This window comes from Pithys albifrons, chromosome 20, assembly GCF_047495875.1.
Source record: "Pithys albifrons albifrons isolate INPA30051 chromosome 20, PitAlb_v1, whole genome shotgun sequence".
NCBI classification, from domain to species: domain Eukaryota; kingdom Metazoa; phylum Chordata; class Aves; order Passeriformes; family Thamnophilidae; genus Pithys; species Pithys albifrons.
Window position 1 is genome coordinate 4,633,339 of NC_092477.1, and position 24,643 is coordinate 4,657,981.

General features: G+C 58.5%; 3 protein-coding genes across 3 annotated transcripts in view; 2 read left to right on the forward strand and 1 right to left on the reverse strand.

Annotated features, from left to right (window-relative positions):
* LOC139681298 (collagen alpha-1(II) chain-like) overlaps positions 1-11,403 on the forward strand; it is an 89,183-nt gene extending 77,780 nt beyond the window's left edge. The window contains exons 44-69 of the mRNA XM_071574603.1: positions 809-916; positions 1,140-1,193; positions 1,485-1,592; positions 1,895-1,948; positions 2,548-2,601; positions 2,850-2,903; positions 3,274-3,327; positions 3,559-3,666; positions 3,830-3,883; positions 4,032-4,085; positions 4,323-4,376; positions 4,775-4,828; positions 5,011-5,064; positions 5,335-5,388; positions 6,055-6,108; positions 7,495-7,548; positions 7,628-7,681; positions 7,835-7,888; positions 8,007-8,024; positions 8,195-8,248; positions 8,412-8,474; positions 8,739-8,904; positions 9,196-9,302; positions 9,591-9,671; positions 9,907-10,095; positions 11,031-11,403. Coding sequence (XP_071430704.1) covers positions 809-916; positions 1,140-1,193; positions 1,485-1,592; positions 1,895-1,948; positions 2,548-2,601; positions 2,850-2,903; positions 3,274-3,327; positions 3,559-3,666; positions 3,830-3,883; positions 4,032-4,085; positions 4,323-4,376; positions 4,775-4,828; positions 5,011-5,064; positions 5,335-5,388; positions 6,055-6,108; positions 7,495-7,548; positions 7,628-7,681; positions 7,835-7,888; positions 8,007-8,024; positions 8,195-8,248; positions 8,412-8,474; positions 8,739-8,904; positions 9,196-9,302; positions 9,591-9,671; positions 9,907-10,095; positions 11,031-11,180 — 1,962 coding nt within the window. The 3' untranslated portion in view covers positions 11,181-11,403. The remainder of the gene's footprint in view (positions 1-808; positions 917-1,139; positions 1,194-1,484; positions 1,593-1,894; positions 1,949-2,547; positions 2,602-2,849; positions 2,904-3,273; positions 3,328-3,558; positions 3,667-3,829; positions 3,884-4,031; positions 4,086-4,322; positions 4,377-4,774; positions 4,829-5,010; positions 5,065-5,334; positions 5,389-6,054; positions 6,109-7,494; positions 7,549-7,627; positions 7,682-7,834; positions 7,889-8,006; positions 8,025-8,194; positions 8,249-8,411; positions 8,475-8,738; positions 8,905-9,195; positions 9,303-9,590; positions 9,672-9,906; positions 10,096-11,030) is intronic.
* Positions 11,404-12,959: 1,556 nt separating this feature from the next.
* On the forward strand, positions 12,960-20,444 carry SLC31A2 (solute carrier family 31 member 2). Its single transcript, XM_071574309.1, has 4 exons — positions 12,960-13,082; positions 16,021-16,087; positions 18,610-18,778; positions 19,461-20,444. The coding sequence occupies exons 1-4, from the start codon at positions 13,077-13,079 to the stop codon at positions 19,627-19,629; spliced, it is 411 nt and encodes a 136-aa protein (XP_071430410.1). The 5' UTR covers positions 12,960-13,076; the 3' UTR covers positions 19,630-20,444.
* Positions 20,359-24,643, reverse strand: part of NIBAN2 (niban apoptosis regulator 2) — a 30,364-nt gene continuing 26,079 nt past the window's right edge. Inside the window, exons 12-14 of the mRNA XM_071574308.1 lie at positions 24,140-24,247; positions 23,919-24,030; positions 20,359-23,144 (exon numbers count right to left, since the gene is read on the reverse strand). Of these exons, the coding sequence (XP_071430409.1) occupies positions 21,784-23,144; positions 23,919-24,030; positions 24,140-24,247 (1,581 nt within the window). The 3' untranslated portion in view covers positions 20,359-21,783. The remainder of the gene's footprint in view (positions 23,145-23,918; positions 24,031-24,139; positions 24,248-24,643) is intronic.

Below are 24,643 nucleotides of genomic sequence, written 5' to 3' on the forward strand. Positions count from 1 at the left end.
TGGGGGTGATACTGGGGGTGATGTTGGGAGTGATGCTGGGGTGGTACTGGAGTGATGTTGGGGCTGATGTTGGGGGTGATGCTGGGTGATACTGGAGTGATACTAGGGGTGATGTTGGAGATGATACTGGGGGTGATACTGGGGGAGATGCTGGGGTGATACTGGGGGTGGTACTTGAGTGATGCTGAGGGTGGTGCTGGGGTGGTGCTGGGGTGATACTGGGGGTGGTGCTGGGGTGATACTGAGGGTGGTGCTGGGGTGGTGCTGGGGTGATACTGGGGGTGGTGCTGAGAGTGATGCTGAGGGTGATGCTGAGGGTGATGCTGGGGTGATGCTGAGGGTGATGCTGGGGTGATGCTGAGGGTGGTGCTGGGGGTGGTGCTGGGGGTGATGCTGGGGGTGATGCTGGGGGTGATGCTGGGGGTGATGCTGAGGATGATGCTGGGGTGATGCTGAGGGTGATGCTGAGGGTGGTGCTGGGGTGATACTGGGGCTGGTGCTGGGGTGATACTGGGTTGGTACTGGGGGGATGCTGGGGGTGGTGCTGGGGTGATACTTGGGTCATGGTGGGTTCACCTGGCCCTGCTGATGGAGAATCACTCTGGGACCTGAATCCATGGGGGGCTGTTTGAAATCCTCCCCCAGTATTCTCATGCCTGGGGATTGATGTTGCTGGGATGGCTGGGGGTTCCCTCAAAGCTTGGTAGCTGGTACAAGGAAAACTGGGTACAAAAATGATGAAGGACAGAGTCAGAGACAGCTGGAAAAGGCAGCCAAGAATAAACCTGGTCGTTTTTATCCTGTCCAGGGAGATGCAGGAACTCGTGGAGCTCCAGGTGTCAGAGGGAGCCCTGGGGAGCCAGGGGATGATGGACCAGAGGGGCCTCCAGGGCAGCCTGGGAAGCAGGGGAAGGAGGTATGTGTGGCACTGTCCCCATGGAGGTCACTGGTGCTGCCGTGGTGTCCCCACAGTTGGGTGCTGGGTGCCAAGGAGGGGGCTCACCCCCATGGGAAACCCTGGGCTTTGGGAGGTGCAGAACATCCTAGGAATTGTCAAATCTCCTTAATTATGGTTTCATATCTCATGGGCATGACCACATCAGCCACTGCATCTGATGTGAGTGTTTCCCTCTGGGCAGGGTGACACTGGTGACACTGGAGAGCCAGGCGAGCCAGGACCGCAGGGACAGAAGGTGAGGGGTGTCTCTAACTCTGTCCCTCCTTCCAGCACCTCGGGACACCCATGGCCTGCTCAGCCTCTCCTGCTCCCTGTGCCACAGTGGGGACAGAGCAGGACAGGGGTGTCCCCAAGGCTGAGCAGCACTGGAAATGCGGGGCTCAGCACCACCCCTGAGCACCCCAGGGTGACCTGCTGTCTGTGGCACCCAGTGAGAGGGTGACACGTCACCTCCATGCAGAAGCTCATTTAAGTGCTGTTCCTTTTCCATCTTTGTGGTGACACCTCTGTCTCCATCCCTGAGCAGGGTGATCCTGGCCCCAGGGGTCTCCCTGGAGTGTCTGGTGCAGGAGCTGCCACAGGGGAAATTGGAGGAAAAGGCAAGAAAGGAGAGAAGGGCCGAGAAGGTTTGATGGCAAGTACAGGTGGGGGCTGGGCTACCTCACCCAGTGGGTGCCCAGTGTCCCCATAAGTTGGGTGCCAAGGATGGGGGCTCACCCCCAGCTGGAAACCTTGGGCTCCAGGAGCCACAGAAAATTGGCAAATCTCCATAATTAGGGAGTTTCATGTCTTACGGGCATGACCCCAAAATTGAGTCTTGTTGGGACAAAAGGATGGTTTGGGCTTGTGGGGCTCTCTGGGCTAATGCTGATTCCAGCCAAATTCCAGTCCCTGCTGGGCTTGGGACCCTGCTGAGCACATCTCCCTGTGTCCCAGGGCCAGGTTGGTGTCACTGGAGCTGCAGGACCTGCTGGAGCCAGAGGATGGTTTGTAAGTCAGATCATGTCCCTCCTCCCCTTTCAACCCATCACAGACATGCTATGGGGACCTGTGTGTGACTGGGAGCACTGGGCAGGGCCCATCTCCATCATGGACATGGAGGGGGACATGTGTGTGACTGGGAACACTGGGCAGGGCCCCATCTCCGTCATGGACCTGGAGAGGGACATGTGTGTGACTGGGAGCACTGGGCAGGGCCCCATCTCCATCATGGACCTGGAGAGGGACATGTGTGTGACTGGGAGCACTGGGCAGGGCCCCATCTCCATCATGGACCTGGAGAGGGACGTGCGTGTGACTGGGAGCACTGGGCAGGGCCCATCTCCATCATGGACCTGGAGGGGGACGTGTGTGTGACTGGGAGCACTGGGCAGGGCCCCATCTCCATCATGGACCTGGAGGGGGACGTGTGTGTGACTGGGAGCACTGGGCAGGGCCCCATCTCCATCATGGACCTGGAGGGGGATGTGTGTGTGACTGGGAGCACTGGGCAGGGCCCCATCTCCATCATGGACCTGGAGGGGGACATGTGTGTGACTGGGAGTACTGAGCAAAGCTCAATCAAGGGGGCGTCTTTGTGCCTTGAACAGGGTGGGACAGGACTCCGAGGTCCTCCTGGGCTTGATGGTCCCGAGGGAGAGAAGGTACGGTGGGATTGATGGCTCCAACCCTTCATCTCTGGGTGAAATGCCCTTTTCTGGCTTTTGCCCAGGCTCTGCTGGTGGGGGATGTGGTGGGACTGGCCGCATGGAGATGCTGGGTCAGGCCTGGCCAGGCTGGTGACAGGGGGGACCTACCATGGGACACCTCCAGCCTCGTTGCCTGAGATCCAAAGTCAGCAAGGCAAGGAAGGGGTTTTCCATGGACAGAGCTGTTCCCTCTTCTTCCACAGGGAGATCCAGGACCACAAGGCATGGATGGACCTGCTGGTGCTGCAGGATTAGAGGTACTGATCTTGGGGATGTTGTAGAGCCGGGAGCTGCCAAAGCTTCCTCAGTACTCCACCATTTCCAGTACAAACCAGAGCCAAAGGATTTATTGCCCCTTCCCTGCCTGGTTCAGGAGAGGGTTTTAAAGCCTTGGCATGGACTCCCAGGAGTACTTTGGCACTGGGGTTGGAGGCATGAGACCTATTCAGTCCAGCTCCCAGGGGTGCCTCATGGAAGATCCATTCCTGCTATGGAATCTGTTCCCACCCACATGTCCCTGGTGCTTCCTTGGCCAGCTGAGAATGACACAAGGGGAGAGGATGCTCAAACCACCCACAGAGGTGAAGGACATGGTGATGATGGACTTAATCTCCAACATCTCCACAGGGACTTGCTGGAGATGACGGAGTGAAGGGAGATGGAGGCAAACCTGGTCCAGTGGTGAGAACCAGCCCTGCCCCTGCAAAACTTCCTGGGAAAAAAGTTTGGGATGGAGCAGCAGAGCCTGGGGCAGTGTCTTCCTCCCTGTGTCCATGTGGTTGGGGGGCTCCAGGAGCCTCCTGGATGTGGATCTGTAAAGCTCAGTGTAATTGAAGCCCTTTGAGAGGTGGCTGCTCAGCCCCTGCTCTGGAGAGTTTGGGTGAGCAGTGCCCTGCTCCCTGTGCCCCCCAGGGCTCAGCAGGAGCTCGGGGGCTGGCAGGTGCCCCTGGGCTCCGGGGATACACCGGACATGAAGGAGCCAGAGGAGTGACGGGCACCAAGGGAAGGCCAGGCCGGCAGGTAACTCCTCCCTGTGCCAGGGGACATTCCCACAGTGGGGACATCCCTGGCACAGCTCCAGCACTAAAGATCCCTGGGAAGAACAGCCCCAGTCCAGCTGCCAGGGCAAGGCAGGTGCTGTGCCCTCGCCCTCCCTGATGTTTTGTCCCCCACATGGACTCAGGGTTCTCTTGGGCCACCGGGTGAAGCTGGAGCCACAGGGCTGAGTGGCATCGAGGTGAGTGGGCTCCTCTGCTGCCCCATTCCCTGCCCCAGCTTTTCTCACCACCCAGGTTTGTGCCCATCTGCCAACCTGCCTGGGGTTTGGGTGAATGACCTTGGAGTTTATTCTTGGGATTTGGGTTGAATTTTGTTTTTCTTCTTAGGGCCTGTCAGGTGCCAAAGGGGAACCAGGCAAGCCAGGAAAACCAGGACAAATGGTGAGGAGTGGCATGGAGTCATGTTGGTTCTCCCTGAAGTTGGCACTGGGGTGCTGGGATCTCCTGGCTGTGATGAGGTCCCACATGGGCAGCATCACCCCCCACAGCATCTGCAAAAATCCCAGATGGAAGATTTCATCTTGGATCATCCTCCTGTGCTGGCTGAGGCGGGGGTGGGCAGGGAGGGTCATCCTTGGCACAGCATCCTCACAGAGGGATTTTCCTTTGGGATTTTAGGGATCTCCAGGACAAGCTGGTCCTAAAGGATGGAAAGGTCACAAAGGAGAAAAGGTACCCCCAAAATCCTCCTCTGGGCATGGCAGGGGGTGGCAGAGCCTGAGCTGGTCAATGCCATTGCGGTCCATGGAGAGAAGTCGGGGGGAACCTGGAGGGACCTGTTTCTCCCCACTGACAAATCAGTGCCTGGCAAACCCAGGATGTCCTTGGGCTGCCTTGGCTGGTTTTTGGGTGAGGGGCTGTCAGATATCCCCAGCTCAGCCCTCCCAACCCACGGGGGCCTCCACCCCCTCTGATGCCCCTGGGGAGGGCACAGGGGCCATGGCCTTGGTGTCCATCCCTGGTGGGCTCTGTCCCCACCTCCATGCAGGCACAGCTTCTCTTCCCCAGTCCTGGTCTGGGATGTGGCCAAGGTGCTGGAGACCCACATCTCCCATCTCTTCCTCCCCCAGGGTGATGTGGGGCGTGAAGGGGAAGGAGGGGTCCCTGGAGAAGCTGGCAGACGGGTAAGTGGCACTGTTGTCCCCATGGAGGGTGGCAGAAGGCACGGAGCTGGTGTTTGGGGAGGCTTTGCAGAGGTGCCCTGGTTTGCTGAGGGCCCACAATCCCTGGTGGGGGCAGCGAGGGGGCCCAGGGGTGACTGGCTTATTTTGGAATTACCCCTGAGTCTTCAATCTGTGGTTCCCAGGGCAAGCGAGGCAAGATGGGCCATCAGCCCCCACGAGGTCCCCGGGGCCCCAAGGTAGGTTGGGTTTGCCCCCCAGGGCGAGGGCTGCCTTGGCACCTTGGCAATTTGGAGGTGTTGCCAAGCCAGGGGTGCTTCCACCTGCCTGAGCCCCTGGACTAGGAAAGAATAAATCAATAGAGCTGGAGGGCTCTGTGTGCCCAATCCCTCCCAGCCCTCTGGGGGCATCTCCCACACCCCCAGGCCCCGTGGGCTGCTCTCCCTGCCAGGGGCACTGGAGCATCACCCTTGGCACAGCAGCCAGGGCTTCTCACTTTTGCATTTCAGGGCTACCCAGGTGACAAAGGACTTCGAGGACCCCAAGGCCCCCAGGGCCCCTTCGTGAGTATCAGCCTGGAGGTTTTGGGGTGCTGCTGCTCCCTGTTTGACCCCCGTGGGCACCACAGTGTGACCCAGCTCTGTGGACACCCAAAGCAGAGTCCCATTTAAAGCAAATGAAGTTTCTAGGTGGCTCATCCACCTCCTTTTGCCTTCTCCTCCTGAACTGACATCCCAGCAGGGTGTGTGCAATCAGAAAAATCACATAATTTCCAATATGTGGCTCTGGAGGCCAAACCCTTCCCTTGCAGGGAAGTTTCTGATGCCAGGCAGTGCTGAACACTTGTGCCCATCTCCCCAGAGCAGCTGCCAGTGGACCAGCACTGGCTAAAAAAAAGGACTCAAATATTTCTTTTAGTTACTGGAAATGTTTTTTTTCTCTGCTTGAAATTAAAAAAAAAAAAACAAAACAACTTTGCCAACTTCACCAAAGAAATTCAGGATGTTCTCAGCCAGTCAAGGCACCTGAACTGCATTTTAATGGGGTTTGCTGAGGGATCCTCCCACAAGGAAAAATCAAAGATGAGAAAAATGCCTCAAAGTTTCTACAAGTGCCTGAAAGTCTGAGAGTCCTGGCAGCAGCCTCAGTTGTGGTGAGGTCCCTCCTTGCCAGGGAGCAGTAGCAGCAGCTCAGCTGCAGAGTGATGCAGTGCCACATTTCTCTCTTAGGGCATTCCAGGGCTGAAGGGCATGAAGGGAGACCCTGGACCCAAAGGACACAAGGTAGGTGACATGCACCAGGCACAGCCCTGCACACAAAGAGTGTTTAATTTGCTGATGTCTTCATTTACTCCCCTCTTGTTGAACCCTGATGGCTGCAACATCCTTCTTTGGGGGTTAACCACCCAGTCCACAGGTGGAAGGAGATGAAAGCTTTCAATTTGCTCCCAAACCAGGTCCTTTTCCAGCCTCTCCATGCTCCTGGAATTGCAAGAGCTGCAATCTTTTAATCCACTGCTCTCAGCATTGATGCTGATGCAGCATGAACCTCCTCTGTGCCATTCCTGAGGAGCTGATGGATCCAACCTTGGCTCCAGAAGCCAAGCCCATCCTCTCCATCCCATTTCTCACCCCCATGGCCATAAATAAGAGTGACAAGCAGTCTCTGGTGATGAGAAGCTGCTCTCATCCTTCAGGAAAATGAAACCCTGGGAATCAATAAAGCTTTCAATTTATTGTTTATTGAAGCTGGAGAGCAGTGCCTGAAATGCAGGAGGAGGGGAGGCTGTGGCAGCCAGTGCTGGGGTTTGTCCCCTGCTCCAGAAATTTTCTTTGTTTTCTGAAAGTGTTTCCTGAGAACTCCTGAGGTTTCCCTGAAAGATATTTTAGCCTGGGCTAAAATCCTTTCAGTTTTGCAGCTGAGCATCATCCATCCCACTGCCTCCCCCCCAGCAATGTGGGTACAGCTAATTCATAGAATAGAATAATAGAATGGATTGGGTTGGAAAAGCCCTCCGAGATCACCAAGTCCAACACTTGGTCCAACTCCAGTCCCTTTACCAGATCATGGCACTCAGTGCCACGGCCAAGCTCAGCTGAAAAACCTCCAGGGATGGGGAATCCACCCCCTCTCTGGGCATTCCAATGCCTGAGCACTCTCTCTGCAAATAATTTATTTCTGCTCTCCAACTTCAATTTCCCCTGGCAGAGCTTGAGCCCATCGTGCCCCCTTGTCCTATTGCTGAGTGCCTGGGAGAAGAGACCAACCCCCACCTGGCCAGAACTTCCCTTCAGGCAGTTCCAGACAGTGCTGAGGTCACCTCTGAGCCTCCTCTTCTCCAGGCTAAACACCCCCAGCTCCCTCAGTCTCTCCCTTAATCCAAAGGATGGATGTTTGGGGGCTTTTTGCCAAAATGTTGCAGTCAACCATAACTGGGAACTCCCCATTTCCAGCCACTTGCTGGAGGCCAGGAGCTGTTTGGCTTTTGGAAATGTCCTCAAGCAGGTACCAGGGTCAGGCAGCAAACCCTCCACTGCCCACCACTGATGTGTAATGAGAACAGGGGTGCCAACACCCACCCTGCAGGGCGAAGTCCCCCACCCTGGCTGATGTCCCAGGGGGGTTCTGCCCTTGTCTTTGCCACCAGAACTCTCCTTACTCTCTCCTAGGGCGAGAAGGGCAGTATGGGTGACCTGGGCCAGCAAGGGGACGATGGCTTCAAGGTGTGTGAGAGTTATGCCTCTTTTCCTTTGTCCCACTGGTCTTTTGTCACCCTGTGTGACATCCTGCCACATCTCCTAGGGCAAGCCAGGACCCCATGGTGTCCCTGGGAGGCCAGGACCCAAGGGAAAGCAGGTAAGGGAAGGGTGGAGGGGAATGTCACTTGAGTATTTGGGGTGAATTCCTCATATATCCATGCAAAATCCATGGGAAGGGGATGGGTGTAGAAGGATTCATGGCTGAGGGATGCCCCTTTCAGTGCCCTGACCTCCTCTGGTGTCTTTGCAGGGTGACAGTGGCCCCCCTGGCCCACGGGGACACCCTGGAATCCCCGGGATGCCGGTGAGTCCTTCATGGTCCAGCAGGTTTGGGTTCACTCCTGGCCCTGCAGGGGTTACACTGGGATGGGGCTTTGATCCCACTTGCCTCCCACTCAGCTGGTCTTGTCCTTTCCTTCCAGGGCTTGTCTGGACCCAAAGTAAGTAGTGAGGAGCCCCTGGAGCTGGGATCAGCCCTGTCAGGATACCCTTCCCTCCTTCCTGCTCCCTGGGGTGCAGGGGGGCCCCATGGGGACCCCGGGGTGCAGCTCAGCACAGCAGCATCTCCACACCTTGCTTTCCTTCCCTCCTGCACCTCGTGCTTTGGCAGGGGCTGAGGGGCTTCCCAGGACTGCCAGGACCCAGGGGCACCCCGGGAATGCCGGTAAGTGGAGCCTCAATCACCCCTTGGGCCAGATTTGGCAGCAAGGTCCTGCCATGCCACACCATGGGGACATCCAGCTGCTGGCACTGTCAGAGGAGCTGCCAGCATGGCAGGGGGCTCATGGGCAGCAGCCAATGTCACCAGCAGTGTCACTGTCCCCCAGGGTCTCGCCGGCCCCCCTGGTCCCAGCGGCCCCGCACTGGTGCTGTCCCAGGAGGAGCTGCAGGTGAGGGAGGGGCTTCCCATCCCATTTTTGGTGGGTGCCACCCGGGGAGGGAGGGGACTGGCAGCAGTGCTGTCCCATGTCCTGCTGCTTCTGAGGCCCCCTGTGCACAAGCACCAAGCAGATATGATTAATCCCTCTCCCACCAGGCTTGTCCTTGTCCCCTTCACATCCCATCCCCTCCCTCAGCACCAGATGAATATTCTGGCCAAAATAAGAGAGTGGCACTCAGTTCACCTTGGATTTATCCCCCTCTTTTTCTTTTAGCACCTAATTTATTCCTTCAACCAGCTGAATTACACAGCAGTCTGGGCTCTGCTGGACACTCTGAAGCAGGAGCTCCAAGCCTTTGTTGAGCATCCCAATGGCACCAAAACCAACCCAGCAACCACCTGCAAGGAGCTGCTGCTGGCACACCCCAGCCTGCCTGACGGTACCAGGGTGCACGTGGGGTCCCCTCTGCTGGCCCTGGATCTGCCCAGTTCTCCAGAGCCTGTGCAGGGATGGGCAGCTCTTTGCAATTAAGAGGGAGTCAGGATTTGGGGGATGAGGTCAGCTGGGTTTCATGGGCACCCCTGGAGAAAGGGGCTGGCAGCCAGGCTGCATCCCAGGAGGATGCAGGTTGCAGCCAGGGATGTGCTACCAGCTGGGGTGGGATGGCACTGCGTGGCACCCTCCCTGTGCCAAAACCCGGTGCCAGGAGCTCCCTTCTGCCTCCCTCCAGGGCAATACTACATCGACCCAAACCAGGGCAGCCCTCAGGATGCATTGGTGGCCTTCTGCAACTTCACTGCAGGGGGGGAGACCTGCATATCTCCTGTCCACAACCAGGTATGGGGTGGCTTTCATAGTGCAGCTTCAGCCCTGTGTTACCCCTTGGGGTGGGTAGGGATGAGGGGTGGTGAGGCTGGAGAGGGACAGTGTGACCAGTCCCTTGTTGTGGTGACCAGTCCCTTGCCAAGGTGACCACTGCCATGGTGGAGAAGTTTGGAGTGAGGATCCAGGTCACAGTGTATGGCCAGGCTACTGGGGCAGGGCACATACATGGGTTGAATGCCTGTCCTGGCAGTGCCACTGTCACCTGCTGGGACAGTGTGACATTATCCCTGCTCCACATAGGTCCCCATCAAGGCTTGGCTGAGCACCTACACCTCAGAGGACACCTTTGAGTGGTTCAGCACCCTGCCCGGGGGCTTCCTGGTGAGTGCTTGGCTGTAAAAACCAAAGGGACACAAAGCCCATCTCGTGGGGTCACAGTCTGCTGATGGGCAGCACTCAGGTCACACTGGCCATGCCCAGCGAGACGTGACACCTCCTTCCTTGCAGAACTGCAGACCGGTGATCAGCGGCTGAATCCTGCCTGACTCGGGGCTAGGAGGGGCACAGCCCGCTCCAAGCAGCTCCCGCATCCCGGTTTTCTCTCTCGTCCCCGCAGCTGGAATACGCGGGGGCCAGCGCGGTGCAGCTCCGCTTCCTGCGCCTGCACAGCCGCCTGGCCACGCAGAAGGTCTCGTACTCCTGCAGACCGGCCCCCGAGAGGGGCCAGCCCCAGCCCGAGAAGGAAATCCTCTTCCTGGCCGACTCCCGGGAGCAGAGCTATGCAGCCAGCCTGCAGGGCTGCCTGGTAAGCCCGGCGGTCCCACACCTTGGCTGTGGCTGGAAGAACCCTCGGGCATTTGCAGAGCCCCTCGGCACGTGTTGGCACCACCCAAGTTTGGGGGACATGAGCTGGATGAGGCTTCACACGGTGGGGTGGGGATGGAGAGCATCCCTGGGGCCGAGAACCTGCCCGAGTTTTTGGCTGGGATGTGAATTAAGAAACAGTCAAATCCAATAGAATAGAACAAAATCCTCTCTTTTATTCAGCGCTGGGAACATGGGGGGTCATCCCACCAAAGGCATGTTCAGAGACTTTTGTGTTTCCAGGATTATATCCTGAGTTCCAACTGCAAACTCCCCAAAGTTAAGCAGCAAATTCTGGGTGATTCTTAACAGCTCTAATGGGCTGCTCTTACCTCTGCAGCTCTATATTTCTTCTTAACTAACAATGTTACAGCTTCAGGCTTCTAACCCAGACAGGTTTTCTGATTTATTTCTTACAGCTTAGCTTCTAATCTAAACAGGGTTTTGGTTTATGTGTTAAAGTTCATCTCACAGTTACAGGGTTAAATTCCTCTTCATCTAAAGCTCTGCATGGTTAAGATCACTGACAAACTTGGCTACAAGCTAAAATCAAAAATTAATATAAAATACAAAGTTAGTACAGGTCTGATTAAAAAATTAGAAATTAAAAATTGGTAAAGACCACATGATTTTATGGAGAAGGGATAAAATCCTTTTTTCTTGAGGGGTCCCTGAATCAGATGTGGCAGGGGGTGAGGTGGACACAGGGGAGGTCCCCTCCCTGGAAAAGCCATGAAGGGCTGGGGATGGCCGTGCTGTGTGGGCACCAAGGAGCCACCAGAGCAGCCGAGAGGACAGCAGGTGCTCTGAGAGGGTCCTCGAGGCCCCGGGACGAAGGTTTTGGTGCCACTCAGCTGCCCTGTGTGCACTTTTCAGCCGGACAACGAGTCCTCCATCACCGACACCATCTTCCAGTTCAGCACGGAGGAGCTCTCGCTGCTGCCCCTGCGGGACCTGGCGGTGTTTCACAACGGCGACGCCTCGCACCAGTTTGGTTTCACAGTCGGACCAGTTTGCTTCAGCTGAAACTGGTGCCACCCAAACCGAGCCAGCCGGTTCCCTCCCCGCCCAAGAGGACGTGCGTGGGGGCTGGGGGTGGCACGGAGCTCCCACCCCCTGCCCGCAGCTGCCGGTTCTCTCCCAGATCCGTGTTTGCAGCTGCATTATGGCACGGACTACACTTCCTTCCTTCTGGAGTAGAAGAATATTGTTTACAAAAGTCGTTTCTCTATAAATTATATATATATATATATTATATATGTATATATTATATATGGAAAGGTGCTGATTTAATGACTGCTTGGGGGAGGTTCATGTAATTATAAGCACTGGGAACTGTCTGCTAAAGGAAAAGAAACGAGCAAAATTACTGCCAGCTTGGGAGGAGGGGCAGGAAAGGGGCTTTGCTTTGCCAAGGTCAAGTGCACAAATAGTTGGAGCCTCATTTCCCCAGGACCTGCCTAAGAAACCCAGTGAGCCTGTAAGAGCCTGGCCAGGTCCATGTGGTGCTTCCAGTTGCTGCTCCAGCCCAGCCAAGCAAAAAAAAAAATCTGCCCATTTTCAGTGGAAACTTTTGAGCAAAGATTTTAAAGAGAAGTAGTTGGTGGGGTTTTTTTCAGTATTTCTTAACTCAAGCAGCAAACACACCCTGAATAACTCCTTTCTGTCTGTAAGGGAAAAAATACTCAGTACCCAAAGGAATATTGAACCTGCACTTCCCATAGTGGGAGATACAAACCTGCTGGCAGGCACTGGGTGCCTTTGTGGGCATCGGCACCTGCTGGCACTTGGAGAAATGGAGGGAGGGGCTGTTCCCCTCTCTCCTGGTTTGGTGGAGGTGGCTGGAAAGTGCCAGCATGGAGTGAGTGCCATGTGCTTTTGATAAAGCTGCAGCTGGAAAAAAAAGTTCCTTTTTGTCCTGCCTGTCCCCTGGGGGAAAAAAATTCCTAGGATGGTTTGGGTTGGAAGGATCCTTAAAGATCATCTCGTCCCACCCCCTGCCATGAGCAGGGACACCTTCCACTAGCCCAGGTTGCTCCAAGCCCTGCCCAACCTGGCCTTGGACACTTCCAGGGATGGGGCAGCCGGTGCCAGGGCCTCACCATCCTCACTGCCAGAATTCCTTCCCAGTATCCCATCTATCCCTGCCCTCTGGCAGTGGGAAGCCATTTCCCCTTATCCTGTCATTCCCTTGTCCAAAGTCCCTCTCCAGCTCTCTCGGAGCAATTTTAGGCACTGGGGCTGGCCCGAGGTCTCCTCGGAGCCCTGTCTTCTCCAGCGTGAACAGCCCCAAAATCCCCTCAGCATTTCGTGCGTGCAAACCCAGGGTGACACCCCCCGATCCTTCTGCCAGGGAGGCGGAGTAAAGCAGCAGGAAAACCCCGGGCGCTGGACTCGGGAGCTGGGAATGGAGCCGGGAGGAAAAGGGGCAGCGAAAGGGAGCGTGGAAGGCGCAGGAGCCGCTTTCCCAAGGGATGCTGTGCCCCCCCGGGATGTTGAGCCCCCCCAGGATGCTGAGTACCCCCGGGATGCTGAGCCCCCCCGGGATGCTGAGCCCCCTCGGGATGCTGAGCCTCCCTACGATGCAGAGCCCCCTCGGGATGCTGAGCCCCCCTAGGATGCTGAGCCCCCTCGGGATGCTGAGCCCCCCTAGGATGCTGAGCCCCCTCGGGATGCTGAACCCCTCTAGGATGCTGTGCGGGATGCTGAGCCCCCCCGGATGCTGTGTCCACTCAGGATCCTGTGCCCCCCCCGGGATGCGGGGGTGGAACCCGGCGCGCTCCGCCCCACGCGCGCTCCCGCCGCACTACAGCTCCCGGGGATCCCCGCGCGCGCGTCACTCTCGGCGACAGCGACAGCGATAGCGATAGCGCCGCGACAGCCCCGGCTGGCACGGGCCGGGCCGGGGTCCGCACCGCCACCATGCAGGTGAGCCCGGGGAGGGCACCGGGGTGGGGCGGGACGGGGCGCAGAGAGGCCGGTCCCGTGAATTCTGCCTGGAACCCCTGAAATCCCCCTGAGATCCTGCTGGAAGCCCTGAAATTCCACTGAAACCCCTGAAATCCCTCTGAAATACTGCTGGAACCTCTGAAATCCCGCTGGAACCCCTGAAATGGTGCTGGAACCCTGCTGGAACCCCTGAGATCCCCCTGGAACCCCTGAAATCCCCCTGGAGTCCCCCTGAAACCCTGCTGGAGCCCTCGAAATCCTCCTGGAACCCCTGAAACCCTGCTGGAACCCCTGGAATCCCACTGAAATCCCACTGGAACCCCTGAAATCCCGCTGGAACCCCTGAAACTCTGCTGGAACCCCTGAAATCCCACTGGAACCCTGCTAGAACCCCTGAAATTCCACTGGAACCCCTGAAATCCCGCTGGAACCCCTGAAACCCTGCTGGAACCCCTGAAATCCTCCTGCAATCCCGCTGGAACCGCGCACCTCCCTGCGGGCTGTGACACCGGCGCTTCCCGCGGTCCCCGCTCGCCCCGGTCCCCTCTCTCTCCCCCTGCACCAACTGGGGCTCCAGCGAGCTGTGCACGGGCTGGGCTGCCAGTCTGTCTGTGTGTCTGTCTGTCTGTCTGCCCCTCGCACCCCCGTGCCGACACATCCCCACCCGAGGGCTCCCCCGGTCTCCCATTCCCCAGTCTCCCACTCTCCCGTCTCCCACTGCCCATCTCCCAGTGCCCCGTCTCCCATGGGTGGGCAGTGCTGGGTTCAGACTCGCACCAGCTCTTGCAGCAGGAGCTCAAGGCACAGCTCAGGCTTTAAACCCCCCCCTGCAACCAGTTTGGTTTGCACTCAGAGCTCAGACGTGGTTGTTTGGGTGCCACATTCCTGGAAGTCTTCAAGGCCAGGTTGGACTGGCCTTGGACTGGTCTAATGGAAGGTGTCCCTGCTCATGGCTTTAAAGTCCTGGATGATGATGAGCTTTCAAGTCCCTTCCAACCCAAACCATTCTGTGGTTCTGTTTGGTGTTTAAAGCTCCCAGGTGCCCCCGGGGGTGACAGATCCCATCCCCAAGGAGAATCCCAGTGTGGGGACCCCTCCCCAGGCCCCAGCCTGGTGGGCTGGTGGGCTGTTCTGCTGCAGGAAGGCAGGTTTGTCCCGATGTGCAGGGCCAGGTGTCCCAGTCAGACCGGAGCAGCAGGTTGGGATGCAGCCTGACACTTCTGGGTTTTCTAAGGATAACTCCAAAACTGCAGCAGATTCAGCCACTAAATTCACACGGGCAGAGGCAGCACAGGGTGTTTTCCACAGGCTGCTTCCTTGTGTGAATTCCTGTGAGGTGAAGAGGAGGAGCTGGGCGCAGCCTCACCTGGGCTCCTGCTCAATCCCTGCTGCGTGGGCAGGAGGGTGAGGACAGGATCACATCCCTCCAACAGCCCTGGGCCTGTCACATCATCACAGGATGACTCTCCCCTGTTGGAAAGAGCACAGAGATATTTAGGACTTGCCCCCTGGACCTCTGCCCACCACATCCCACCCAGCCAGATGCTGTTTGTGGAGAAATGCCACTGTATCATCCCTGCAGGAGGAGAGGGAGGGGCTGTTGGCCCAAGGAGCAGCAATTTGGGCCATGCTGGGCACCCAAAGACATGTGGCTTCACCCCAGGCTGGGAGACCTTGGGCTGCAAAGAGGATCTTCTGGACTTTTGGAACAGGCTGCCTAGAGAAGTGGTGGAATCACTGTCCTTGGAGTGTTCAGAAAACATACAGATGTGACACTTCAAGTCATGGTTTAGTGGAGTGTTGGCAGTGCTGAGTGTTTGGACTTGATGATCTTGGAGGGCTTTTCCAACCTTACTGATTCTGTGATTCCACCCATCACTTCTGTTCCCCTGTCCCTAAAACAGGCATCTCCTTTCACCACACTGCAGACCTGTGGGTGAAGCCTATAAAGGAGAAATAGCTTCATTTAAGGGCTAATTATCATTAATCCATGGCCAAAGGAAGCTTAAAAGGGTGAGCCAATTACATGTGCTAATGTGCTTTGGGTAACGAGGCCGAAGGGTGTAATTAGAGCTGGTCTCTAATGACACCCAGTTATTGGATGGTATTTCTGGCCAAGGCTGGTCCTGTCAGTCACATCTGCTGGTGTCAGTAACGGTGGGGACACTCTGCCAAAGCCAGGGCAGTGTGAGAGAGGAGCAGCTGGGAGCTCCACAAACCCTTCCTAGAGAGATTCACCAAAGAGAGGATTAAAAACCAACAAAATTCCACTTTTTGTGGTAAAACAAGCAAGACTTGGCAGCTGGGTTTGTTACACAAGAGCAATTCTTGCTCCTCCTGTTTCAGCGTGATGAAGGAGGGGGTTGGTGCCTTTGTAGGTTCCAGCAGCCCCAGGCTGGACAGACAGACAGTGCTGGGACTGGTGCTTCTCCACCACATCATTGGGTGGTCACAATGGCTCTGGGTGCTTTGGTGGTTGAGCTTTTGGGTGTCTCAGCAGTGTAAGAGGTTTCTTTGTTTGGGGAGGTTCCTCTGCTTTGCTTCAGGCTGTGTGTGGTGTCTACCAGCCTCCACCTGTCCCCCACACACCTTCTCTTCTCCAATCTGGGCTGACGGAGCCCTGGACTTGTCTCTCTTTGCCACAGGGATAAACTGGCTTTTTCTCACAGCCCAGACATGCACAGGAGCTGCTGCTGAGGTGAAAATTGTCCTGCTAGGGGGAAGAGAAGAGTTTAGCCCAGTCAGCGTGACTGGGATTTTCTGTGCAAGTTCCTCTTCCTGTGTCAGGAATTGGGGGAAAAAAAGATTGCTCTGTTTGGTAAAACCCCTGATGAGCATTAGCTCAGCTCTCTGTGGTGGTGAATGCTTGGATCCCAAAGGGTTCCTAGTGCTGCCCTTTCCTTGGTCTCTTTTCCAGATGACCTTCTATTTCTCGGACACTGCAGTGCTGCTCTTTGACTTCTGGAATGTCCACACACCCACAGGTAGGTTGCCAGCCCCAGCCAGGCCCTGGGACACCCATCCATCTGTCCATCCATCCATCCATCCATCCATCCATCCATCCATCCATCCATCCATCCATCCATCCACCCATCCACCCATCCATCCATGCATCCATCCATCCATCCATCCATCCATCCATCCATCCATCCATCCATCCATCCATCCATCCATCCATCATCAGCTGTGCTTCCTGCCCAGGGAGGAATGGTGGGAGGGGGGACAGCAGGACCCTCCCAGCATAAACACTGGAGCATTTATTGCGTGGGGGTCTCTGGGCAGAGCAGTGATGGGCTCCACACACCCCTCATCCCAGGGCTCAGAGGGCACTGCCTGTTTTTGGCAGGACCTCCCCTACCCTGCTGAGCTGTGCAGATCATCCCATGCCAAGAGCAAGAACTCCCTCTCAGCCAACCCTCCCAGGTCACTTGATGATGGCTCAGCTTCCCATTTCCTTTTCCACTTTTTCTTTCTTCATTAAATTACTCTCTCAGCACTGTATTTTAACTCCCATAATTCTGTGGAGCCAATGCAAACTTGCATAACTTTTTCACAGCAAACCCAAAAAATCCTCCCTAGGAATTTCAGAGAGGGGAACTGTGCTAAATACACCATTGCCCACCACTTCACAAACCTGCTGCCCAACCCCAGTGCCAGGAGCCCTCCAGCTTATCCCATGGATCCCAAGCGTGCCAGGACCCTCCCCTTGCTCCCACAGCCACTCCCTGGTGATGTCCAGCATTGGGGTGTCTCTCCTGCAGAACCACAAACCCAGCCTGGGTATGTGAGCCTGGGTGTGTGAGCCCAGCCTAGACACCATGAGCCCAACCTGGGTACCATGAGCCCAGCCTGGGTGTGTGAGCCCAGCCTAGACACCATGAGCCCAGCCTGGGTGTGTGAGCCCAGCCTGGGTACTGTGAGCCCAGCCTGGGGGTGTGAGCCCAGCCTGGGTGTATGAGCCCAGCCTGGTGTGTGAGCCCAGCCTGGTGTGTGAGCCCAGCCTGGGTACTGTGAGCCCAGCCTGGGGGTGTGAGCCCAGCCTGGGTACTGTGAGCCCAGCCTGCGGGTGTGAGCCCAGCCTGCGTGTGTGAGCCCAGCCTGGGTGTATGAGCCCAGCCTGGGGATGTGAGCCCAGCCTGCGGGTGTGAGCCCAGCCTGCGGGTGTGAGCCCAGCCTGGACACCATGAGCCCAGCCTGGGTGTGTGAGCCCAGCCTGGGTGTGTGAGCCCAGCCTGGGTATGTGAGCCCAGCCTGGGGATGTGAGCCCAGCCTGCGGGTGTGAGCCCAGCCTGGGTGTATGAGCCCAGCCTGGGGATGTGAGCCCAGCCTGGGTGTGTGAGCCCAGCCTGGGTGTATGAGCCCAGCCTGAGTGTGTGAGCCCAGCCTGGGTGTGTGAGCCCAGCCTGGGGATGTGAGCCCAGCCTGCGGGTGTGAGCCCAGCCTGGACACCATGAGCCCAGCCTGGGTATGTGAGCCCAACCTGCGGGTGTGAGCCCAGCCTGCGGGTGTGAGCCCAGCCTGGGTGTATGAGCCCAGCCTGGGGATGTGAGCCCAGCCTGCGGGTGTGAGCCCAGCCTGGACACCATGAGCCCAGCCTGGGTGTGTGAGCCCAGCCTGAGTATGTGAGCCCAGCCTGGGTATGTGAGCCCAGCCTGGACACCATGAGCCTAGCCTGGGTATGTGAGCCCAGCCTGGGTACCATGAGCCCAGCGTGGGTGTGTGAGCCCAGCCTGAGTGTGTGAGTCCAGCCTGGTGTGTGAGCCCAGTCTGATGTGTGAGCCCAGCCTGGTATGTGAGCCTAGCCTGGGTACTGTGATCCCATCCTGAGTGTGTGAGCCCAGCCTGAGTGTGTGAGCCCAGCCTGGTGTGTGAGCCCAGCCTGGGTGTGTGAGCCCAGCCTGGGTGTATGAGCCCAGCCTGAGTGTGTGAGCCCAGCCTGGTGTGTGAGCCCAGCCTGGGTGTGTGAGCCCAGCCTGGGTGTGTGAGCCAAGCCTGAGTGTGTGAGCCCAGCCTGGTGTGTGAGCCCAGCCTGGGTGTGTGAGCCCAGCCTGGTGTATGAGCCCAGCCTGGGTGTATGAGCCCAGCCTGAGTGTGTGAGCCCAGCCTGGTGTGTGAGCCCAGCCTGGGTGTGTGAGCCCAGCCTGGGTGTATGAGCCCAGCCTGAGTGTGTGAGCCCAGCCTGGTGTGTGAGCCCAGCCTGGGTGTGTGAGCCCAGCCTGGTGTATGAGCCCAGCCTGGGTGTATGAGCCCAGCCTGAGTGTGTGAGCCCAGCCTGGTGTGTGAGCCCAGCCTGAGTGTGTGAGCCCAGCCTGGTGTGTGAGCCCAGCCTGGTGTGTGATCCCATCCTGAGTGTGTGAGCCCAGCCTGAGTGTGTGAGCCCAGCCTGGTGTGTGAGCCCAGCCTGGTGTATGAGCCCAGCCTGGGTGTGTGAGCCCAGCCTGGGTGTGTGAGCCCAGCCTGGGTGTGTGAGCCCAGCCTGGACCACCACATGAGCCCTCTCCTGCAGGGATGGTGCTCTCGGTGCTGGTGATCCTGCTGCTCTCCGTGCTCTACGAGGCCCTGAAGATGGGCAAGGCTGTGCTGCTGCGGCGGGCACTGCTGGCCCTGCCCCGCAGCCTCAGCCAGGAGGCCCTGACAGAGCCAGAGGAGAGGGACACCGACCCTGCACAGGGCAGGTACCACAGGGACACCCCTTTGCACCCACTGATGGGTAGTGGGGGGCCCAGGGAGGGGTCTGTGTCTGTGCACAGGAGAGAAGGGCTATAAGGAGGCAGCCAAGGAGTTCTAGGAAATGTAGTTTTCTCCAGGAAAAGGATATTTGTACAGCCTGGGGAGGTGGCTCCAAGGGCATCCCAGCCCCTCCAGATACTCCAGGAGATGTCCAGGGTTATTTTCCCTGAGGAGCCATTATGGCTGCAGGAGGGTCCTCGTGGTTCAGGGATGGGCACAAGCAGCAGATCTGGCCCCAGAAATTCCTTCCTTTGGAGCCAAGCCCTGGGTTTTTCCTCTCCTGTTTAATCCCAGACCATGTCTGTGGCTGCTCTTCTTGCCAACCTCTTAATAATATCCTCCCCTATAATATCCTATTTTTCTTAACAAAATGCACTTTGGAGTGAGATTTCCCCCTGCACTGCTGTTTGCAGCCCCCATCCCTCTCCCTGCTCCCCAGACCCATCCCTGGCTGCTCCCGGATCCTGATGGGAGGGGATGTGAGGATGAGGGGATGTGGAGATGAGGGGATGTGGAGATGAGGGGATGTGGGGATGAGGGGGTGATGAGATGAAGGGATGAGGGGATGTGGGGCTGAGGGGATGTGCCCCAGCCCTCCTTGAGGGGGTTTCCCATCTTCCTCCGCAGGTGGTTCCGGTACCACGTTGGGCAGACGCTGTTCCACGTGGTGCAGGTGGTGCTGGGCTACATGGTGATGTTGGCTGTCATGTCCTACAACGCCTGGATCTTCCTGGGGGCCATCGTGGGCTCCACGCTGGGTTATTTCCTGGCGTACCCCCTGCTTGGCCGGGGCTAAGCCCCGCTCTGGGGGGTGGGACACGTGCTCCCACCTCCTGCTCCTTTGGCTGGAATAGCTGCTGTCACTTCTGCTGGGTCTGTCCTTGTCCCCGTGCTGGGTGGGACGCAGAGCCCCAGGGACTTGCTGTGGGACTCCCAGTGCTGGTCCTGCCCGAGTGGGGCAGTGCTGGAGGGAGGGAGCCCCGTGGCCAGCACTGCCACGGTGCCACCAGCTGTCACTGGTGGCTGTCCCCTGGCTCTCAGGGACCTTTGGCCGGGTGATGACAGCAAGGAGCTGCTGGACATTTCCTTCCCCTCCCTACTTTTCGAGGAGGTTCATCCTGGCTGGAACAGGAATGGTCCAGTGACTTGCTGGGGAAGGGGACATGCTGGGGACAGGCCCCCCTGCCCTCCTGCCCAGAGCTGCCCTGCACCAAGCCCCTCTTCACACAGTGCCTTCTGGGGATGCAGGGGGGTCCTGCTGCCCCCCACCCACCCCCCTCCTGCCAGTGCTTCAGGGATGGGGTCAGAGCAGCCCCTGAGCCAGGGGAAGCTGCTGCTCTGGATGCCTCTTGCTGCTTCCTCAGGACATCCCTTTTAATAAAATCATCTCAGTCACTTGGCTCGTGGTTTGTGTCACTGCTGGGTCATCTCAAGATGTGGCACTCCCCAGTCACAGCAGGAATAGGGATCTCCAGCCCTACTCCCGAGGAGGGAGGTTCAGGAATAAGGACAACCTCCTCTGGTTTTAAATAAAGCTTTTCCATTTTATTAATTATTATAAGCATATCTTTAAACATTTGTATAACTTTCTTAATAAAATATCCTGGAAGAGACAGGTTTTAAGTTCCTGAAGCAAGGCACTTTGGGGGGGGCCTCCCAACGCACCTTGGGGGGCCTCCCCAAGTCGGTTAGGCTGGGCACCCCCCTTCTGGGGCAGAAACTGGCACCTAAAGCACAGGTGAGTGTCGGGGTGCTGGTCCCTGCTCCGTGCACACATGTACACTTGTCTCACACCCATGAGTCCTGCAGATCCCCACCAGCTTTGGAGCTTTTGGCAATGCTGTGTGGAGGCTGCAGCAGTCCTGACCCCTCCCCGTGGTGGGCAAGGCTGCTGGGGGGCGTAGCAAACCCAGGTCAGCTCATTGCTCAACCATCACTGCAGCTGCCAAAACCTGCAGAGCTCAACAGCTGGAGAAATCTGAGCATGGTACTGGGGTGCTCCAGAGGGCAAGGGCTGGGATCCCTCCACTGCACAGCAAGCTGAGCCTGGAGACAGCCCAGTCCTGCCAGGCATAGCTGGGCACACAGTGTGAGTGCCATCTTCCCCTAAAGACTTCACTCTGAACTTAAACAGCTGCTAGAAAACCCCAGGATGAGGATGACCTGTGAGCCCAGCCTGGGTACCATGAGCCCAGTCTGAGTAGCACAAACCAAGTGTGGGTGCCACGGGCCCAGCCTGGATGCCCTAAGCCCAGCCTGGGTACCAAGAGCCCAGCCTGGATGCCATAAGCCCAGCCCGGGTACCAAGAGCCCAGTCTGGATGCCCTAAGCCCAGCCCGGGTACCAAGAGCCCATGCTCACCGCAGCTCTCGCCCCTTCAGCAGCACTTCACTCCACCCAGCATGGCTGTATCCCTGCCGTGCCCCTGCTTGCCATCGTTTTCCATCATTCCCTGCAGCCTCCACTCCCACTGGCACTCCCGGAGCCGGCCGGGTGGGGTGGTGAGGAGCAAGCTCCCAGGAGACCACCCCCGACTGGGGCAGGGAACAACCCCGGGACAACCAGGAGCATCCCACATGCCCATCCCAAGTGGGGTTAATGCCAGCCCCCCCGGCAGCCCCAGGCACTTGTGCTGAGGGGGCAGATAAAGCATCTCTTCAGTAAAGCATCTCTTCAGTAGAAAAGAAAATAAGGCAGAAGGACAGAGCAGAGTGCAGGGGGTGCCCCGTGCCAGGCTGGGGCCACCCCTAATCTGACATAGTAGCCCCGTGTGGCTGTGGCCAACCCCGCACGGCAGCGGGGACCCCCGGCCAGGCAGTAAGGTCTCGGTGGTTCCCATTCCCTCCCTCTCCCGCGGCGCCGCTCTCCAGCCCCGGCAGCGCGGTGGCTCCTGTTCCCCCTCCCCAGTTCCCCGGTGTGCCCAGGGCCAGTCCACGGTGGGGGAGTGGGGCTAGAACTCAGTCTGCACCCCCTCTCCGCTCTCTGTGGTGCCCGTGGGCCCCGGGGGGCTGCACTCCCCGCCCGGGGGGGTCGTATCCTCGCCCGTCTCCCGGTCACTGGGCTGGTGACACTGGGCGGGCCCGGCGGCCGGGGAGGGGCTCTCGGCTCCGGGGGCAGGTGATGCTGGTGTGCCATGGGGCACCTCGGCCTCGGGTGGGACATCGGCTCGGGGTTGGGGTGATGCTGATGTGGCGTGTTGCACGCTGGACTGTGATGGGGCGTCGGCTCCAGGCACAGGTGATGCCAGCACGGATGATCTTGGAGTGGCATGTGGCATCTCAGCCCCTGATGGGACATCGGCTCCGGGCACAGGTGATGCCAGCACGGATGATCTTGGTGTGGCATGTGGCATCTCAGCCCCTGATGGGACATCGGCTCCGGGCACAGGTGATGCCAGCACGGATGATCTTGGTGTGGCATGTGGCATCTCAGCCCCTGATGGGACATCGGCTCCGGGCACAGGTGATGCCAGCAAGGATGATCTTGGTGTGGCATGTGGCACCTCAGCCCCCAATGCGACATCGGCTCCGGGCACAGGTGATGCCAGCACAGGCGAGGCTGGTGCAGGACGTTGTTCCCCATCCCCTGAGGGGACCTCGGCTGCAGGGACAGGTGATGCTGGTGCAGGACGTTGTCTCCCAGTCCCTGATGGGACCTCGGCTGCAGGGACAGGTGATGCTGGCGTGACACGTTGCCCCCCAGCCCCTGGTGGGCCCTCAGCTCCGGGCACAGGTGGCGCTGGTGCAGCACGCCGCGTCCCAGCCCTGGGTGGCACCTCGGCTCCAGGCGCGGGCGATGCCGGTGTGGCGCGGTGCACCCCGTCCCCCTCACCAGCTGGGCCTCGGGGGGTGACATCCCCTAGGACAGACCCTGCCACCACCTCCTCGCTGGCACCACTCTCCCGCCTGGCATCGGTGCCGTTCGTCAGCTGCTCCTCCGCCTCCACACCGCGCCCGATGCTCTCCTGTGCCAGCGCTTCCCGGATCTCCTGCACCCCACCCGGGGAGCTCGGTGGCACCCCAGGGCCCGGCTCCTGGCGCTCCGGGGGCTCCGGGGAGCCGGGCTGCAGCAGCGCCTCGGTGCCCATTTCGTAGGGCAGGGCTCCCTCGTCGTCCTGGATCACCGACACCACCTGCTTGGCCCTGCGGCGCCTGTCGGCGGCCGGCTCGGGCTCGGAATGCCCCGGATACTCCTCGCCCCAGTCGATGGGGATGCCCTCGCCCAGCAGGTGCAGGTTGGGGTCGCTGTTGTGCATGACCATGCTGTCCCGGTACAGGTTGTGCTTCCGCTGCACGGCCGCCTCCTTCACAGCTGGGGACAGGCACAGGGAGGTCACAGGGGCTGCTGCCACCTGCCAGGCTGGTACACCCATCCCAGTCCTCCCCGTGAGGACGGGGGGTGGTGTCTGGAGGTGGGCAGAGGACTCAGCATCCCACCCAACGCTCAGCCCTGCCAGCGGGAAAGCCATGGGGGGAAGCTGCTCCTGGGGCAGGCCCCAGCACCTGGCATGAGTTCACCCCCTCCTCAAACGGCCCCCAGCACCTGGCATGAGTTCACCCCCTCCTCAAACAGCCCCCAGCACCTGGCATGAGTTCACCCCCTCCTCAAACGGCCCCCAGCACCTGGCATGAGTTCACCCCCTCCTCAAACAGCCCCCAGCACCTGGCATGAGTTCACCCCTTCCTCAAACAGCCCCCAGCACCTGGCATGAGTTCACCCCCTCCTCAAACAGCCCCCAGCACCTGGCATGAATTCACCCCCTCCTCAAACAGCCCCCAGCACCTGGCATGAGTTCACCCCCTCCTCAAATGGCCCCCAGCACGCTGCACGGGGTCACCCCCTTCTCAAACAGCCCCCAACACCCTGCATTGGGTCACTCCCCCTTGTACAACCCCCAGCACCCTGTAGAGGGTCACCCCTTCTCATACAGCCTCCAGCACCCCGTTTGGGGTCTTCCCCTTCTTGTACAGCACCCTGCATGGGGTCACCTCATACAGCCCCCAGCACCCTGTACAGGGTCACCCCCTCCTCGTACAACCCCCAGCACAGGGTCACCCTCCTCACACAGGTGCCACAGGACCCTACCTTGCATGATGTCTTTCATCACTGACTGCAGGACCACCTCCTCGTAGGTGTTCTCCACCAGGATGAAGCTGGCAAAGTCCTCAAAGATCAGCTCCTGAAACTTGGCCAATTCCTGCCAGGAGAGCAGGCAGTTCAGTCCAGGGGGGAGAGGTGGGAGAGAGGCTCCAGCCCCTCTGTGGGGGCAGATGGTCCTCCCCCCATCCCCAGCTTTACCCTCTTACCCCCTTGCAGGTGGGTGCCAGCTTTTTCAGCAGGAAGGGGATGGTGATCTGCAGCAGGGCCTCCCTGAAGAACTTCTTCCTCACAGTGCTGCTGTCATAGTCGAATTTCTGCAGGGCAAGTGAGAAGGTCACAGGCAGCTGAGGGCTGGCAGACCCCTGCCCATGGGTACAAATCCCCGAGGTTTGCCCACTCAACCCATCTGTACAGGTGTGAACAGACTCCTCTGCCCTCACACCCCTCCTTGCAGCTGGTTCCCAGGGTGCTTGAGCCTGGGTAGGTGCCAGGCCCTCCATGGCTGTCTGAAGGAAGGTTTTGGGGCCAGTCTGAACTCTGGGTGGCTTTCACAGTGACACATGTGGTCAGAGGGCACCTGGCTCCTCCAAATGATTTCTCACTCACCTGCCCCCAGCAAAATCCATGAAAACCTCAATATAAAGAAATAGTTCCCCAGAAGACATTTGTTGAAGTAGATAACATTGCTCCTGGCATCTTCCCTGGTTTGC